The 17,054-nt window shown below is 43.7% G+C and overlaps 1 protein-coding gene across 23 annotated transcripts in view; it reads right to left on the bottom strand.

Annotated features, from left to right (window-relative positions):
• Nucleotides 1-15,367: 15,367 nt before the first annotated feature.
• Nucleotides 15,368-17,054, bottom strand: part of MEIS2 (Meis homeobox 2) — a 209,578-nt gene continuing 207,891 nt past the window's right edge. For 18 of the 23 annotated variants that reach the window (XM_084984157.1, XM_084984311.1, XM_084983900.1 and 15 more), the window contains one exon: nt 15,373-16,803. Coding sequence is in view for 9 of the 23 variants with exons in the window: in XM_084983900.1 (XP_084840026.1) it covers nt 16,517-16,803 (287 nt within the window). In the remaining 14 variants the exon portion in view is untranslated. 23 annotated transcript variants of the gene reach the window in all.

Here is a 17,054-nt window from a genome sequence, read left to right as displayed (position 1 = left end):
TGTGTCTAACTTAGATTGTGTTCCTTTCAATCATCTTTACATCCAGGATATTTTAGGTTTCCAATATTTTTACACGGAATAAAAATAGCTTTAAAATTTTTAAAAGTATGTCACAAATATTTTGCAGATAAATTCTATTTAAAGCATCAATGACTATCAAGTGGGAAAAGCACAGAGATTTTCTTCACAAAACTTAAAGGTATCTGCTTTCACCTTCAAAGATAGTTTTAAAATTTATAATGGAGGCCACTGGAACTAAGTTCATATTTAGCAAGATTAGCCCCCAAAAGGGGGGCGGGGGGCGGGTGGATGGTCTCACTTAGAAGTTTCCATTTCTGTCATGTCAGATTTGGGGAGACCGAACCCTCATTGAATGCACTGGCCTGACTGTCTCCCAAGCTTGATACCCAGGGTTCATGACTGCAGTTCCTGGCAAAGTCATAAATATTCATACCTCTACTAATAATTTGCAAGCCAAATTCATTTGGCTTTTTTCACCCCATCAATCTTATAATTAATAAGGGTGGTGCTCTTGTTTCACTTTCCTCCAAAAGAAAAGATAAATGAAAGAAAGAGTCATCCTGTAAATTTAAATAGGAGTGCCTCTTGCTGATTAAAAGCTGATGTTATCATATAATGGTGGAAGAAGAGGCTTCAGCTATTTCTCTCACTGGTGGCTGGAGGGAGCTTGCGGTGGGGGGGAGGTGGAGGATGGCAGATTAGAGTCAAGGAAGCATTTCCAGATGTGGCGGCAGGAGCCTTGATCTGAAGAGCTTCACTATCTATTAAATAAATGCATAGGAGAACTTTGAGATAGTATGCGGAAAGTGAGTTGTAGGGTATATATTTACAAATTGCACTCTTATCTACTGTTTAGATAGATAGCCATTAAATATAGCACACTAATATCCAGAGAATTTGAATCTAAACAGTCTGCAGGTTCTGCCTGCGCTTAGGAATTTAGCAACATTTTAGAAAGTTGTTCAAATGTAGTGATTAGTGTGTCTTTAAAGTGACTGCCTTTGAATTAAGATGATAGCCGTGTTTCTAAATCTAATTGTGAAGACTTGGTCTCTACAGAAGCGTTAAAGGAGGTGTACATCACAAAATGACTTTACAAATAAATCATGGAACATGGGACATGGTGTAAAATGTCCATTCCCATTGGATTTTCTAAGGTCATTTATAGCCAAGCAGGAAAATCAAATTGAACATAATTTAGAAATAAAATTTTGATAATTGAGCTAAGTAACTTGAACTTGTCAATCACCTGTGACCTTATTCTATTTACACTTTCACTTGAACATTCAAAAGTCCTAAGGCTGATGGATAAGCTTCAAGTATAAACAACTGCCCTGGCTCTGTGGTCGGTGGGCCACATCACCCCTTTGAGCAGATTATTCAATCTGTATTAGAATGAAGAGACCTGGATCAATGAATAAGCAGGAAAAGCTTAACTTTGCAGTCAGCGATTTGCCTCTAACTTGCCTTAAGGATGCAATGCTGTGTTAATTTTGTGTATCAGATAATTTGTTTTAGGAGCCTTTATCATTTGATTCTCCTCATTGAGACTCCTCCCCATTTATATTTATATGAAGGTAATGTAAGGGGACGTTGGGCACTCTTTTTTTTGGCAGCACGTGGAAGTTCTCGGACTAGGAATGAGCCCAACCTGGGCAGCTGCACTGACAATGCTGGATCCTTAACCCACTGAGCCACGAGGGAACTCCCAGGCACTCTAAAAGTTCTTTATCCTTAAAGCTTATATTTATTTAAGTGTTGTGTTTCCTAAGAGCATGCTCTGTTCAGAGCAGTCCTTTAAAAATGCTTTAGCACAGTTTACACCTTATTTTTTTTTCCACCTTAATTCTGTGTGACTATCATTACACATTTGATTTACTGCAAAAATTTTGTTTTGCTTTTTCTATTGATGTTTCAAATAGGGGAGTAAATGAGAGAAAAGTAAACTTAATTCCTTAACAAGGCCTCCTGATGTTTCCCCAGACCGAGTCTAATCTGTTGCTTCAGGGGTGACACTGGACTGAGAGAGCTCACAAACTTTGGACCAGCAGGCCAAGGCTGGGACACCAAGACATCTCTGTAAGGAGTTCTCGGTTTGGAGGCTGTGATTCTTACTCTGGCTAGATTTCTTCCTGGGGAGTAGGGACGGTTGTTGGCTCTCTCTCTCAAGCCCTTCTCAACCTTGTTTGGCTGGGGTGGGGGGTCTTGGAAAACTCACTGTTGGGTAATATAGTCTCTCTCCTCTCTTCTCCCAGCAACTTTTCCTAAGCAGAATTCGACCCACCTAAAGCTTGTGGTGACTTTCCTGGGTCTTTGCTGTTACTCTCTTAGGTCATCAATACAACACAGCCGTTTTCCTAAAGGAGTCCCTTGAAGGGAGGGCAGAGGGACAGTCACCCTTTTCTCGGTTTCCAATCTGTTCCTGGAGATAGAAGTGGGCCTTCTATCCGTGGCACCAACCGGCCCTGATGCCCCATCCTAGCAGAGACTGATAGAGGGGAAACTTGCTGGAGCGGGCTGAGCATCGCCTATCAACTTTCTCCAGCTTTAAGGGGTGCTGTAGGCTGAGGGCCAAAGAAGTTGGGGAATGACTCTTCTGGTGGCAGACTTTCTGCCTGCCAGTGTGGGACCCTTGACAGTCACACCTATGCAGCTAGGAGGTGCCTGCCCTGTTCTGCTTCTCTAAGTCCCGGGCGTGGTTGGGACGTGAAGATGGATTTCTTCCTCATTCCCTTCTCAGCAGCCAGGGTCAGGGAGGAAGGGGAAAATGGCCACCTCTTGTAACCCTCACCCTGCAGGTGGATGTCTTCCTGCCAGGCACCTTGTGGGTCAGTGACTACACTCTTCCTCAGCCAGAGAGACCAGAAGGGTTTTGCAGATATGTTTTTGTTTTGATATTTTTCCTTTCTCTTTTTTTGAAGAGTTGCTGCAGAGGCAAGAGAGAATGGGGTATGACTGAGTCAGAGAAGTCAGTGTGCTTTCTGTGCACGAGTGAGTGTGTGTGTGTGTCTGTGTGTCTGCGTGTATAACAGAGGGGGGGATGAGAGAGAAAGAGTGAGCACAAGAACTATAGGCCAGGTCAGTCAGAGATACACCAGATCCAGCTAAGACACTTATAATTCAGGGTAAATTTAACCCTTTTAGTCAATCCCAAGAACTTTCTTTGTTCCCTAGGACCCAGAGGGAGAGGTTGGTGGAGGAAGTGGGGCTGGAGTGGCTGGGTGCAGGGGTTCAGCCAGGAGAGCTGGGCTCCAGGGTCCTGCCCAGCACTCACCCCTTGGCCTGCAGGTCTGCATGCTCTCAAACCCATCCTTCAGGTGAAAGTTCGAGGCTTTCCTTCCACTGATTCAGTTTGTTTTCTGTAAAAATGGAAATTACGAATCATGTTATTTTTATTTTTTTAAAGTTCCTTTTTGTCTGATGCTGTGTTTACCAGGCAAAGTGATGTAGAGAGCTAAGAAGAGTGTGGATAATTCCAAATAAAAACTACCACGCATGACAATTTGTGGTAGAGCAAAGATGGGGTTACTTTTGGATAGTGACCTGGACTGGCTCTGTATTTGGCTAGAAATAATCCCACTGATATATTACAGCATGTCATCAAGATCTTAAAACATCCCAATTCTATTGGATTTCCACGGTGAATGGTTGACACCGACCAAGAGCCTACTTCTGTGTGACTGTGTTTTGGAGAAATACTCTGGACCTAATGGATCTGCCTGAAATATGTAAAGACACAAAACAGAGGAGGAGAAAAGGAAATTCACATTAACCCTGGGAGAGATGAGGAGAAAGGGGAAGAGAAAGCCTAGAGGAAAGAAGGAAGAATGAAGGAAGGAGGAGGGAGGGGAAGATGGGGGGGGGTGGATAGAGACCCAGACAGAGACAAGAGAGATTTTCACACGTGCACACCCAGGACTTTGAAGCCCTCGACCCCGACCTCCAAACCCAAGTGCATCTCACAAAACAGGTTGGGCTCGTATTTCAGGCCGATTCCTAGCCCCGCGTCCGCGCTCCCCGGGGCCCTAATTCACTCCTGCCCTCTCCACACAATGACATTCAAACCTAGAAAAATAATTGCATTAGAGCAGATTACTTATAACCGATAGTTATCCGTCTTTTTCTGTTCGACAGAAGTCTATTAAACTCGGCACAGCCATTACCAGCTGAGCTCCAGAGCGCGCCTTCATTAGGAAAATTAAAATCATACTTTTGAATCTAAGCAAAGCCTGCGCAGGTCCCCAGAGCCCGCGTCCACCCCCCGACGTTTTTGTAAACCCGATTTTCCCATGAATCCATCTCTGCTTTTTTTGGATACCGCAGGTCAGGGTGAAAAGATTGAGTGTGATGACAATTACTGGAAGACAGGGATGTCTGAGCTCCAAAAGCCCCATCTTTCTTTCCATCCCCCCATCCTCCCTACCCTCACACCCCTTGCCGCAATTCCTGGGTGGATCTCAGGCACTTTCCAGTTAAAGGCACCACACCTGTGCAGGCGTGCCTAGGGTTTGGGGAGCTGCTGCGGTGGGGGAGGCGGAAGTGGGGGATAGGGGTATGGGGTCGGACCCCCCAAGTAGCATAGGTGAATATCCCCCGCTGACATCTTTGGCCAGAGACCAGCACCAAGTGCACCGAGTCAGTCTCACACACACACACACACACACACACACACACACACACACACACACCCCTAGTGATGGTGGACAGTGTCCTGCTCCATAGCATTGCACACTTGCTTGGGGACCAGTTTCGCCTGTAGGAGCCTTTTGTCCCACCTGGGCACAGGCAGCTGTGCCTGCCTTGGATGGGGTTCTCCTCTTTGGCGAGGATCTTCTGGCCTCTGGGGGCCTGGTGGGGTGTCCTCCTGGGTGTGGTCGAAACCTCAGCTCTCCTTACCCCCTGGAGGTTCGGGGTCGCAATCACCCCAGCCCCTTGCCTGTCCCCTGCCCCAGCAACCTAGCGAAGGGAGGAGGGAACAGGTGGGGAGTGTGGGTGAGGGTGGGGGGACCCCCCTCCCCTTCCGAGGGTGGCCAAAGGGTAAGGCTCTCAGTGCTCCAAGAGGTGGAATCTCCAACTCCATTTTAAACTGGAAACATTCCTGGCAGGAGAGCTGTCGATCTTAGGCTCGGAGGGGGCGCGTCTTGCATTGATTTTCTGGGGCATCTGGAAATTTGCAGGGTTTGAAGAATAATTTCTAGCCTGGTTTATTTATTTATTGGCTAACCACCGCCCTCCGTTTCAACATTTTGCTTTCTAAAATGTTGATTTCTCTGAATTCTGCCCAACTCAGGGCTCTAAAGGAAAACACAAGGGCTTGGCGTTTTTTCGGGGTGTCCTTTCCTTGGACTCTAGGAGCAGAGATGCACTGTTTCCATTTTTGTCAGAGTGCCCAGTAATAGAGTTCTCACCCCTCTTTATGTCTAATGAGGGCTTTCAGGTTTATTAGGGGAAAATAGCACACACCCCCTCAGCACTCAAATACAGGATTAGGTGGCGCTTACTTGAAAGTGTATAATATTGCTGTTCCTTGGCAAGTGTCTAATTCTCTTTCCCATAATTTCAATTTGACACGCGATTCTGCAAAATTCCAGTGATGAAAGTCAGTGAATAGATGTGGACAAGCGAACATCTTTTTTTACATCTCCACAGCTTTCAACTTGCTAAACTGGTGGATATTAAAAATTTTTTTCAGGGAAAAAGAAAATAAAACAAGTGCACCTTCGCTGTTGTTGTTACTGTTTTCTTCTCATCAAATGTAGACACATCATTAGATTTCTTTTTCCTTTGTAGCAAAAGATGAGCAAATCAGAAATGAACAGCAGCCTTTTAACAGCAGCAAATCCAAGGCTTTTGAGATGGTTTTCTTTGCTTCTGTTTTCCCTTCTTTGCCCTTCAAGCAAAACAAAAACAAAGATAAAAAGGAAAAACACCATTCCTAGTGGAGAGTTTATTTTGTTGCCACAATAAAGGGGTGGAGACAGTTAACAGCTATTTGAGATGATAATGCTTAGTGATCCCATTCATTTAATCATAATCTTCAAGTGGTTTAAAATTAATGGCAAGAAGTGTTTTTGGTCTCTTCCTAAGGACCTTTGCATTAATTTACTTAGAACGTTGACCAGACTGTCAATGTCTCCAAATTTCATTAAGTCGATCTGAGACAAATACAATGAGATTTTCATATTTTCTTCCTCTGTGAGAATATCAACCGAAATTGTTTTTATTTGAATTCAACTGTAATGGGGGAACACCTGCTTCCTTTTCTTTATTAGAGGTAGATAGTAATAGATATATAAAATATTTATGTTATACATATACATGGAATGTATTTTTAAAAGAACCAATATTGTGTGCAGATAACTACCCTTTCGCTTTAAACTTACTGAAGACATTTCAGAAAGTCAACCCCAGTGACAGGAGGCAGATTCTGCTTCACCCAGACCAGGAATAATGTTTAAAATAAGTTTGAATGCACTAGCCGTCTTCTGAAATACACCAAAAAAATTTTTTTTAATGAGAACAACTTGGAGTATAAATATTTGACTTTACCTCACTTGTCACAATAACCCCAGCAGTTCTTCAAACACAAGCCGACTGAGGCATCACTTCACTGCCACCAGACCGGGCTGCCTTAGCCTTGCCCCAGGAGCGCTGGTTCCCTGAGGTCCCTGGGTCCCATCCCAGAGAGTCCCCAAAGAGTAGGGTTGGTGACGCGGGGTGGGGGGTTTCTAAGGAGAAGAGGGGCAAGAGAACAGATATTTAAATTCTAAAGTCCTGATCCTCTGGCAAGGAATGTACATCAAGAGACCCACCTTTCCCCTGCCGTCCTCCCGGCCCGGTGTTCCTTCCCCTGCGCCTCATTTCTCAGAGCTGTTTTCACAAATTCCCGCAATCTGTTACCTTGAAAAAGCAACCCCCCAAACTCCCTACAAACTAAAGTCGTTCCGCACTGCAGATTTACACCCTTTCTTGGCGCGGGGGGTGGGGGTGTCGAGCTGTGGGCCGAGGACTTTCTTCGGCAGGGCTGCTCGGCCAGTGCCTTTCACGGCTCCCGCTACCTGCGCGCCCTCGCCTTCCTGTGGTCAGAATCCTGGAAAGATGCAACCGGACGCCGAGAAAGCGCCTCTCCGCATCCAAACGGCTGAAGAAAAAAAAAAAAAAACTCCAACACTCTCAAATAGTACCAGTCCCACATCGTGCACTGGAGTGAAGCACCCGGGTAAGATCAAGTGTCAAAGCCAGGAACGGTTGATTTGGTGCATTTCAGCTCCCCTTTCCGTTTCCAGCAAAATTGAGAACACGGGTGAAGAAAGAACTTGGACCTTCAAGGAAAAGACTTTGTGTGTGTGTGTGTGTGTGTAGGTACGGCGACAACTTTTAAGCACAGTCTCTATTTTAAAAGAAAAACAAAACCCAAATCCAGACAGGGGCCGGTATTTCTTCGGTGCAGGAAAGGGTCATTCAAGACAAGGAACTGTCTGAATTCCGAAAGCGATTTCCCGGGACTTAGCTGACATAGTGCGAGCTCCCGGGGACTTCAGTTTCGCGAGGCTGGACAATGTTGTTTTGTATTGGCCTCTTTCCCCACCAGATATCCATTTTTAATAAAACTTCTACAGCATCTATTAAAAACATTTCCCTGGACTCGAAATCTTACAGCTCGGCTGACACAAGCCACAGCAAAACCCCAGAGAATAAAAAGATTTAGAAAAAGAAAATAAGTTCCTTTCTTCCTCATTTGATATTTTATTCCCCGGAGGCCAAGTGAAGGTGGGGGTTCGTATTTTATTATTATTTGTATATTGTTTTTTATCATATATTCACTTAAATGTTCAGCCTTGACAAACTAGTCCCCTGCCGCGGGGTTTTTCTGCAGAGCCGACATGGGGGCGGTGGAAGGAGTCAGTCGTGGGGGCGGGGGGCGCAGAAAAACACGTTTTGCCTCCTAGGGGGGCTGACCCCCAGCCGTCTACTCCTCTGGCCAGCAGGGGGCGCTCTGATGTTATCTCTGGACGAGGCAGCAGAGCCGCTCAGAGCTGCAAGGCTGGCTTCGCAGTTTTACGCAGCTGCAGAAGGGAGGGGAGCGAGGAGAGTGTAGCTCTTAAACCCTCAACAGCTCTTCCACAGGGGTTATTTACCCTCTGTTCGGCAACATACCTAAGTCTCACTTTACCTACCCACCCGCTCATAGCGCACCCCCCTCCGCATCAAGCTCTTTTCATCTGCATCTATGCAGCAGTGGTATAACCGCTCTCCCTAGCCTTGAAATATACATTAATGCAACTTATTAAATGCGACGATGAATAGTCAACATTTTTTTCGCCTGTTAGTTCCGCTGATCCAAGCAGGATTTATTTGCAGATCTCACATCCCGGAGCCATAATGCGTGATTTTTTTCCCCCTTAAATAAAATTGGTCAAATGTTGACAACCTTTAAGCCAATCTAACACTCAAGATTAGTGATGGGAAACTAATGAGAAAATATCAGATCGCCGGGCCTGAGGGCTGCCAATTAAATCTCCGCTGATTGAAAAATAAAAGAGGACTTGGGGTGTGAGCCCAGCTCAACTTCAACTATTAATTTAACGTGTTGCCGGGGTCCTTCTTTCTCTCCTCTAAACTGTTTCCCGTAACAGAGCTTCCTCCTCTCATCCCTCAACCTAAAAGCCACATGTTATTTCTCCGAATATTTCAAGAGGTCCAAATCAGGATGATCATTTCTTACACGGTAAATATTAGGCCTTTAAGCAATATGATTTAACTAATTAGAAAATTTACATCATTAAGTCTCAGGGAGAGAAAAAAGAGAAACAAATCTGCCAGTCATTTTAAAGGAGACAGGCACTATTGAAGTGTGAAGAAATCGGCTCTAATTCAAAAAGGCAATCGGGCAGAAAAAGCCCTCAACATTACCCTGCTAGTTATTAATCAGAAAGGGCTCTCTCCCCTCCCCACTCCCCTTTCTCTCTTAGCACTGAGTTTAAGTTCGTTTTTTTGCCAGTGGCCCATGCCATATTTATATTGAGGTTTTTGTCTGTTAAAGGATTGAAATCTGAAAATGTTTCAATATGAAGAAAATAGAATCCTCAAAGGGAAAAATAGTACCTTTCTTGCAGACAAGTAAACCTGTTGTGATCAACAACCCTCACCCCTTTTTTTTCATTCTTTCATTTTTTTTCCTTCCCATTAAGTTCCTATTTTGAAACCTGCCTGGTGAGAACTAGATAAAGTCTTTGTGTTCTGCTCCCCTCCCCCTCCTTTCTTGCACCCCTCCTTCCGCCAAAGTGAGAAACTTAGACTGAAAGCAGAAAAGTACAAATACATTAACAAAGCCCCACTCACTTGATAAAAAGGCCATGGTCTAGGCTTACATGTCAGGAATCTAAGGGAAGCTGGATCAATCCGGTGGGTCTGCGGACAAAAGATGATGAACCAGAAATTTCCCCCACCAATGTGTAATATTTGATAGAGTGTGTGGTTAAAGTGAAAAAGAAAGGCAGGCAGGTGAGAATTATTTTAAAGTGTGTTGTGATGTTGTGTGGCTTTTTCTCTATTCCCCCTTCTCTATTCAAACTTAAAACAGCAGCCTCATTATAGCTAGGTGCCCCTTCTCACCATACCCTTACTTCAGCTCTGGGTGCACCACACACAGAGCCCTTTCCCGGGTCTTCTCATTCCCAGCAAATTAACTGAAGAGGGAACTGCAAAGGAACTTTGTGAGTAGTTCCATTTGGAAACTCAGGCCCTCCCTGGCATCTCTGAGGACTTGTTCTTAGACACTAGGTTAAAAAAAAAAAATTAATAGCAAGCCTTAGGTATTTCGATTTGCCTTCATTATTACTTCTTTCTAAATTACAAAGGCTCATTTTTCTGCCTTGCCCTATACTTCTCTTATTAGGTACCATTCTAGCCACATTTTCTTATCCTCCTCTCCACCTTGCAATCTAAAAGTTTTACTACCTTGCTTCCCACCAAGTCCCTGGGCCTGGACTTCTCAAGTCTTAGGGCTTCTGCCGGCCTGGAGCAGCTCTCCAAGTTTAGTTCAATGCCACTCTTCGCCTTACCAGATTTCAACTTTGCAGGAGAGAGCAGTAGCAGACCTGGGCTATTAACACACCACAGTTAATTCTCTGTGGCAACTTTTACTAGGTGGGACGTGTGGAAGGAGAAAACATCTGTAAACAGTGCTGCTCTTGAGGGTGGGGAGTGGGTTCTGACCTAGAGACCAGAACACATATAAAATATGGCAGAATTTGTGAGAGGACCAGTTCCGAGTTAAATTTTCGTGAAATAAGGAAAGGAAAGAGAAACGGGGTGGGGGGGGGAGTTGGGAAGAGACAAAATGCTCCCCCAGTTTAGCTTTCTTTCCCTGACCATCATGGAGCAGATGGGAGTCAAACGGTGCTCCTCTTTGAGAAAGATTAGAGTAAAATGGACACTTCTGTCACTTTCAGGAGGCGGACACAGAGAGGTGAAAATATACAAGACAATGGCCTCTGGCGCTGGAGGGCTCCCCTGGCGGGCTCCCACCCTTTGCTAAGTCCCTCTGGGAACCCTCCTTACCTTTGTTGCTGGGGTTTGATCTGACACACGGGATGCTCCTGGGCTAGGATCTTTGAGAGGAAAAAGACCACGTGAATCAACCGGTCTCCTCCTGCACCTACTCTGAAGCCAAGAAGCATTACAATAAAATTTACAGCGCCTTTAACAACTCGCAAGTAAAGCATTAAAATTCTCTTTAATTGAGAAAATATTGATTTTTTTAAGTCTAGAAAAAGCGAAATCGTAACTTAGCTGCAAACTTCCAGGCGAGAACACAGTGTATTATGTCGGTGTATTATGGACCCACCCTTTATACCCATGCAACATCACATCTTTAATTGCGCTACTTTATGAAGTGATAAAGACAAAAGATAACCCGACTTAGGCAAAGAAAAAAGAGGACCTAGAGTAATTTCTTTTTGCAGTTATTTATAAAAGAATTCTCTCTCTCTCTCTCTCTCTCTTTTTTTTTTTTTGAAGCAGGAAAAAAAAAAAATGCCCAAAGGGGAGGAAAGAAAAAGAACGGAAAACCACAGACCAGTCTAAAAGCAACTCACATTAGCAAATCCGTTGATATTCTTTACCAAAGGAGGAATGAAGCCAACACATTTAGAGAAAATGCATTCACGGGCAAAATTGCATCCTCCTTTAAACGAAACAAACCTGGATCTATTTTCTTACTTTACTCCCCCGTCCTTTTGGAGGGAAAAGAAGGGGCAGAATCCATTGGTGGACAGGCAAGGGAAACAAAATCAGGCTTTCTATGTTATTTCTGTATCGGTTTTTGGTATTATAGAGGAGTAAAGAAGTTTTTGTGTGGTGGTTTTTCATTGATCAGTCACTCTGAGCTAATGTAATTATCCTCATCAATAGGAGGCTGCAGAGAGAATCATTATGTGGGTGACATTGATAAATGATCGCCCAGGAACAGCCCTCTCGCGGGCAACCCCCACATCTGACCCTCCCACACACACAATGTAGTCATAGAAACACCTAGAGAACCTCGGGCACCGCCGGGGAAGGGGCAGGAGAGCGAAGAAAAGCCTCGGGCGGATGGGGTGGGGGCAGGGGCGAAGCGGGGCGGCCAGTCCCATTTCCAAACCGATTCTAGCGACAAAAACAGCCACCGGCAGGGATGGAGGAGGGCATTTCAGGAAGGAGAATTCCCCCTTCCCAGCAGCAAACCCTCCAACAGTTGCTCACAACAAAGTGAAAATCTGCCCTCCAGACGGACCCATTCCTCCACACCTTTACCATGTGTGACCTCACTACCAACATCTGATGCGGTGGGTGCCGAGACATACGTCCAAAGGGGTTAAACAATAAGGTTACAAAACCTGTAGGCATCTCATTCTCACGAGTACCCTCCCCCCCCAACAGCCCCATTCAAATAACCCCAAACAACAAACAAACCAAACCCACAAACCCACCAGAACAAAGACAGCAGCTGGGCGACCCCCCTCGCCGCCCCAGTCACAGTCTCCCCCCCAGTTATTTACTGGGCGACCCCTTCCTTTCTCTTCACCTCCTAACCCAGTGCCTCTGATTATGAGATAATGGATTTTGCGATTGTTCCTGTCAGGGGAAAAAAAAAAAAATCCCACCGAACCCCACGTTTTCATCTTTTGACTGTTTTATTTAAGCCAATGAGAAAGTATTGAGATCAGTAATTGATTCATAATGATCCATAAATCGATGTCGGAGAGCGGGGGGAGGGTTGGGGGTGGAGGTGTATGAAGAGTAAGGGGGGCTGCTGTTTATTTATTTTATTTCTAAACCTTCAACTAAAGTAGCTTTGACACTGTTGGGGCTGGAGGGGAGGAGCTGTTGGGCTCTGCTAGATCATCCATCATCGCTGTCACCCAGAGTCTGCCCCGAGGAGCCGTAGACGCAATCTCCCTTCTGTCTCTACACCGAAACTATTAATATTAAAACCTCGCTTCAAACGCTGCCCCGACGGTCTCCATTCTCATCACCATCTGACCGGCCTCCCCGTCAGACCCGCATTTCCCTGCGCTGTTGCTTGCTCCCAGCCGGCCCCGACGGAGGGAGCTCCACGACCGCGCGCGACGCCCTGCCCCTAGTTGATTACTGTGACCGTTCCCTGCCCCCCCCCCCGCCCCGTCCGTGTGAAGCACGTCTGTCTGCCTCTAACACACAGACACACACAGACACACACACACACAGACACACACACACACAGACACACACACACACACACACACACACGCACGCAAAGGGAAGGCCAGGTGAGGGGGGGCAGCCCGCGCGGAGGGGGAGAGTCTGCGCACCGCCCCCAGCCCCTGCCTCCTCCCAGGCTCCATCCAGCATTCACGTCCACACCGACCCTGCTGGGGGTTGTGGCTGCCAGGCCAGGGCCACTGGGCACACACAAACACCCAGACACCGTCCCTTCTAACACAGTGGCAACTTGCAGCGGAGGTCCAGGCTCCTTATCAAATTGCTGGCCTGAAAGACTAATGGGGAACTTGTGGAGGATCCCTGTCCAGTCCCTTTGAAGGAAGGTCCCTCCTCTGACAGCTGCTAGAGATATTAGCCACATTTCCCTTCCCAAATCTGCTCCGGGTTAACAGGCCCACAGGGGCGGGAGGGGGCCAGAGGGCCAGGAGGATCCTGATGGACTCTTCTCGGCAAATCTAACCTGGTTGAGCTGGGGAGAGTGGGGGGTGCTGACCTGGGGCGGGGGCGGGGGCGGGGGGCGGTGAAGAAGAAGGGGTGGAGGGAAGACGTAGACATTCCTGGTCTTCTCTTTTTCCTTTAAAATGTGGCTTCTTGCTCAATTCCCAACCCTTAACAGATGGCGACTGCAGTTCTCTTAGAATTTCTTAAAGAAAGGGAAACCTTTGGAATTTATTTCTGCTTTTGCTTTTCCATATAAATAAAAAAGTGTTTTTATATTACTCTTGTTTTGGAGAACATAAGCAATTTTATTCAGACTACAGTATTTCCTTTAACACTATATGGTTGTCAAAACACCATTCCCAGTTTCTTTGCTTTTGACAGCTGAGTCTTTCTTAAATATACCCAAATCGGAACTCTTTATACTAAATAGTAAACCCGAGATAGGAGCAAGTGCCTTCCGAGGTGGTATAAAAAAAGCATTCTAAAAATTGGACAACTCTACCACCTCTTAGCCTGTTAGGGGGAGGGTAGCAAAGAAATGCAAACAAATATTATTACAATTATTATTCATCTCCAAATATTTGAGAGGGTTAAAGTTAACATGATAGGATGTGGAATTAAAGAAATTAAACCTGAGATGATTTTATCCATTAAAATCACAGGTAGAGAGTTCTGGAATCTCAACTTTGATGAAATAATACTAATTTCACTAAACACTTTCAAAGCCTGAGCCAACTGCCAACTCAACTCTTCAAGCATTTACTTTACTGAAGGGAAAGGAAGAAAAACTTTGCCCCCAATTTTTTCCAGCCGATGTGAGAGTTAATTTATAAATGGTGAATTTGTCAAAATTTACCTAAAAGCATTTAAAGTAAAAATTTACAAATATTTAAATTTTGCAAGAAGACTCCTTGTGAAATGGGATAACAAAAATAAGAGGGAAGCGCGCTCTTTTCCAAGGGGCACAGGATTTCTCCATTAACCATCAGCGTCTATCTGAAGTGTTATTTCTTTGTTTAAATAGCAGAATATTAACTAAACTAATAAATATATTTATAAAAATTCTACCTTAAAATAATACAAAATAGAAATTTATCTCCTTGTTCTTTTGTATAAAACTTCTAATTTTTTTGCTTTTTTTTTTTTTAAATGGGAAGATGGATGATACAAAATAAGACACAAACTTGGATTTCTGAGATAATGAACAGTTTTCCTTTCAGGCAAACATCACACAATTAAGCTAAAGCTTCTGATATTATCCCTTCAAAGTTTGGGTGTTACAGAATTCTAGGATAGCATATTTATTTAAAAAATTGAAAGGGCATGCAAATACCTCACACCTTTTTTTTTTTTTTTTAACTTTGAGCACATTAGCAGTCATTGTGCAGTATCAGCAAGCTAATGACAGAGGTTTTCAGGAATGCTGCATGAAATTTTGAAAGTGGCAGTACATTATTGTCTGCTTTGTTGTTGTTTTGGAAAAAAATTCTAGTGGCCAAACCATCATCCTAGCATGCATGCACATGGAGGTGTCTGAAATGAGAAGACATCAATATATTATTTATGTTAACTATTAATGATTAAGTAATCTTTTCAACTCAGGATTTCAAACTCCATAGAAGTTGTTTACTCAACTACGAACATCTATATGTAAATTTTAATTTACATATTCAACAGCATTTTAGTAAGTAAGACAGAGAAAAAACACAGGCAGATGAATTATCTTTGAGCACAGACGTTAGTTATTTCTTATGATGTAAAATTAACCCTGAAAAAGCCCTTTATTCTGGCAGAGGATGAACATGAAAAGCTTTATCTAAAATTTTTTTTTTTTTTTTTAACATCATGCATCTAGAAAGGAGATTGGACATGTTGATCTTTCAACCTGGATCGTAACACATACACGCGCACACACACACACACACACACATACACACACACACACAATTTTCATACCTTTAGAAGTTTTCTGCTGGTAGAATTTATAGGCCAGATATATACTGAAAGCCTACAGATGGTTACCCTAAAAAATTGTTGGTAAGTTAAATTTCAGATATACTCGATTCCCAGGGGCAAAGACATCACCCGCTTTCAACCCCATTTATAGAGTAGGCACTATGCAACCTTACCCTAAAACTATTAAAAACACAAAAGCCTAACAAAAAATCAAAAATGAAATATTTATTACCGCATTTTGTGACTTAACACCTTTTTTTTTAACATAACGTCACAGTCCTCATACAAGTATTTTAATGTAAATTTGACAAAGCTTAAAGGTAACAGCATTTTCTTCTAGTGAGGAACACGTGCTGAGAAAAGAAGAATTCATGGACATACAATACCAATTCCACAGCAGATCTGATACTAGCAAAAACATTCTTTTTTTTTTTCAATTGAGGTAAACACATAGAATATCTAACATGAAACAATTAATAGACCGAACTCTGTACGAAGTTTGTTACAGTATTCTCTTACTCCTTTTTATCCCCCAAGCTTTGAGTTTCTGATAAAGTCCTAGTTATGGTGCTACCACCATTAATAACTTTTCTGTGTGTGTTGAGGAAAGCTGCCCAACTTAAGATTGTTTTGTCCACAGCCAAGGCTTAGAACTCCTGGAAGAAGCTCCTGTTCTGTCTTTAAATCTTCATTGGCAAGCTCTTTGAAGAAGAGTCCCCCCAAATAATAATAAGAATTGGCTTATGAAGCACAAACTATAAAGATCTGTTTGAAACTAAAGGACACATTTATGGAGGAACAAAGGCCGGGCATGAAAACACATTCTTGAAGCCGGAGTCTGAAGGATGAGGTTCAGCCAAAACCATTCACCATGGTCTCCAGCGTGGTTCTTTTCTCATTGGCCCAACAGGTTTAAAATATACCACAGTCTCTCCTGGATAGTGAATTCACTGATGAACCAAAACAGTCATTCTTTTGGGAACAACACACATAGTGTGGAAAACAAGGATATATTTTTTTTCTCTTCTAAAACTATTTGAGGCAACATAACGGAGTGATCAACAGAAATGTACAAGTTTAACTTAGTTCCTATGTTTATACTACAGTAGTTATAACTCTCGGAGTCTTTTTCCAGAGGATCTTTACATGGACAGAATTGTCTCAGTGAGCCCATGATTTCACATTTGTGTTCTTGTCTCATTGGTCCTCTGTTGCTTGATGAAAAAAATGACAGAAAGTAAAAAATAATCACAGCTGTCTGGAATTTCATATTGAGTGTCAACATCTGGTCAAAGTTCAGAAAGTCTTAAAATAGTTTTTGCGTGTGTTTCCTTTTCCCTTGAGTTCCCTTATGCTATTGGGCATGAATGTCCATAACCTGTCCGCCAACATTGGGATCTACAGAATTTAACATTGTGGGACTCTGTGCTGACATAGTCATTCCAGGGTGGGTAGGGGGTCCTCCGTGCGTCATCATGGCTGGGTGGTGGGGATGGCTTGGCAAATATGAATGCATTGGGGGTCCATGTCTTAATTGAGTAGGGTGTGGGGTCATCTGGGGAGGAGTGAAACTTGGCTGTGCCATACTCATTCCCATAGGACCACCCTGAGAAACGTACTCCCCTGGCATGCTCTGCAAACCTGAAAAGAGAGAGGCAAAAAGAAAGCAGGTCAAATTCCTAAACATTTTTATACTTTACCCATCAAAGATGAAAAGAAAAAAAAAAAAAAACAACAGACACTGCAAATCTTATATCTAAATTTAGCTGCAGATTCTTGCCAATGTTTGCAGACATTCAAATTGTAGTTTGCATTTAATTTCATCGCACAGCAGTATAATGCAACACAACAGAACTAAATATTTAATGCAACTAAATGTCATAAAGTGGAAC

The sequence above is a fragment of the Sus scrofa genome, chromosome 1, assembly GCF_054392235.1.
Source record: "Sus scrofa isolate SSC_HxYL_T2T_F1_AM1 chromosome 1, Sscrofa_HxYL_maternal_Yorkshire_Landrace_v2.0, whole genome shotgun sequence".
NCBI lineage: Eukaryota > Metazoa > Chordata > Mammalia > Artiodactyla > Suidae > Sus > Sus scrofa.
This window is presented reverse-complemented; position numbering and strand designations above follow the sequence as displayed.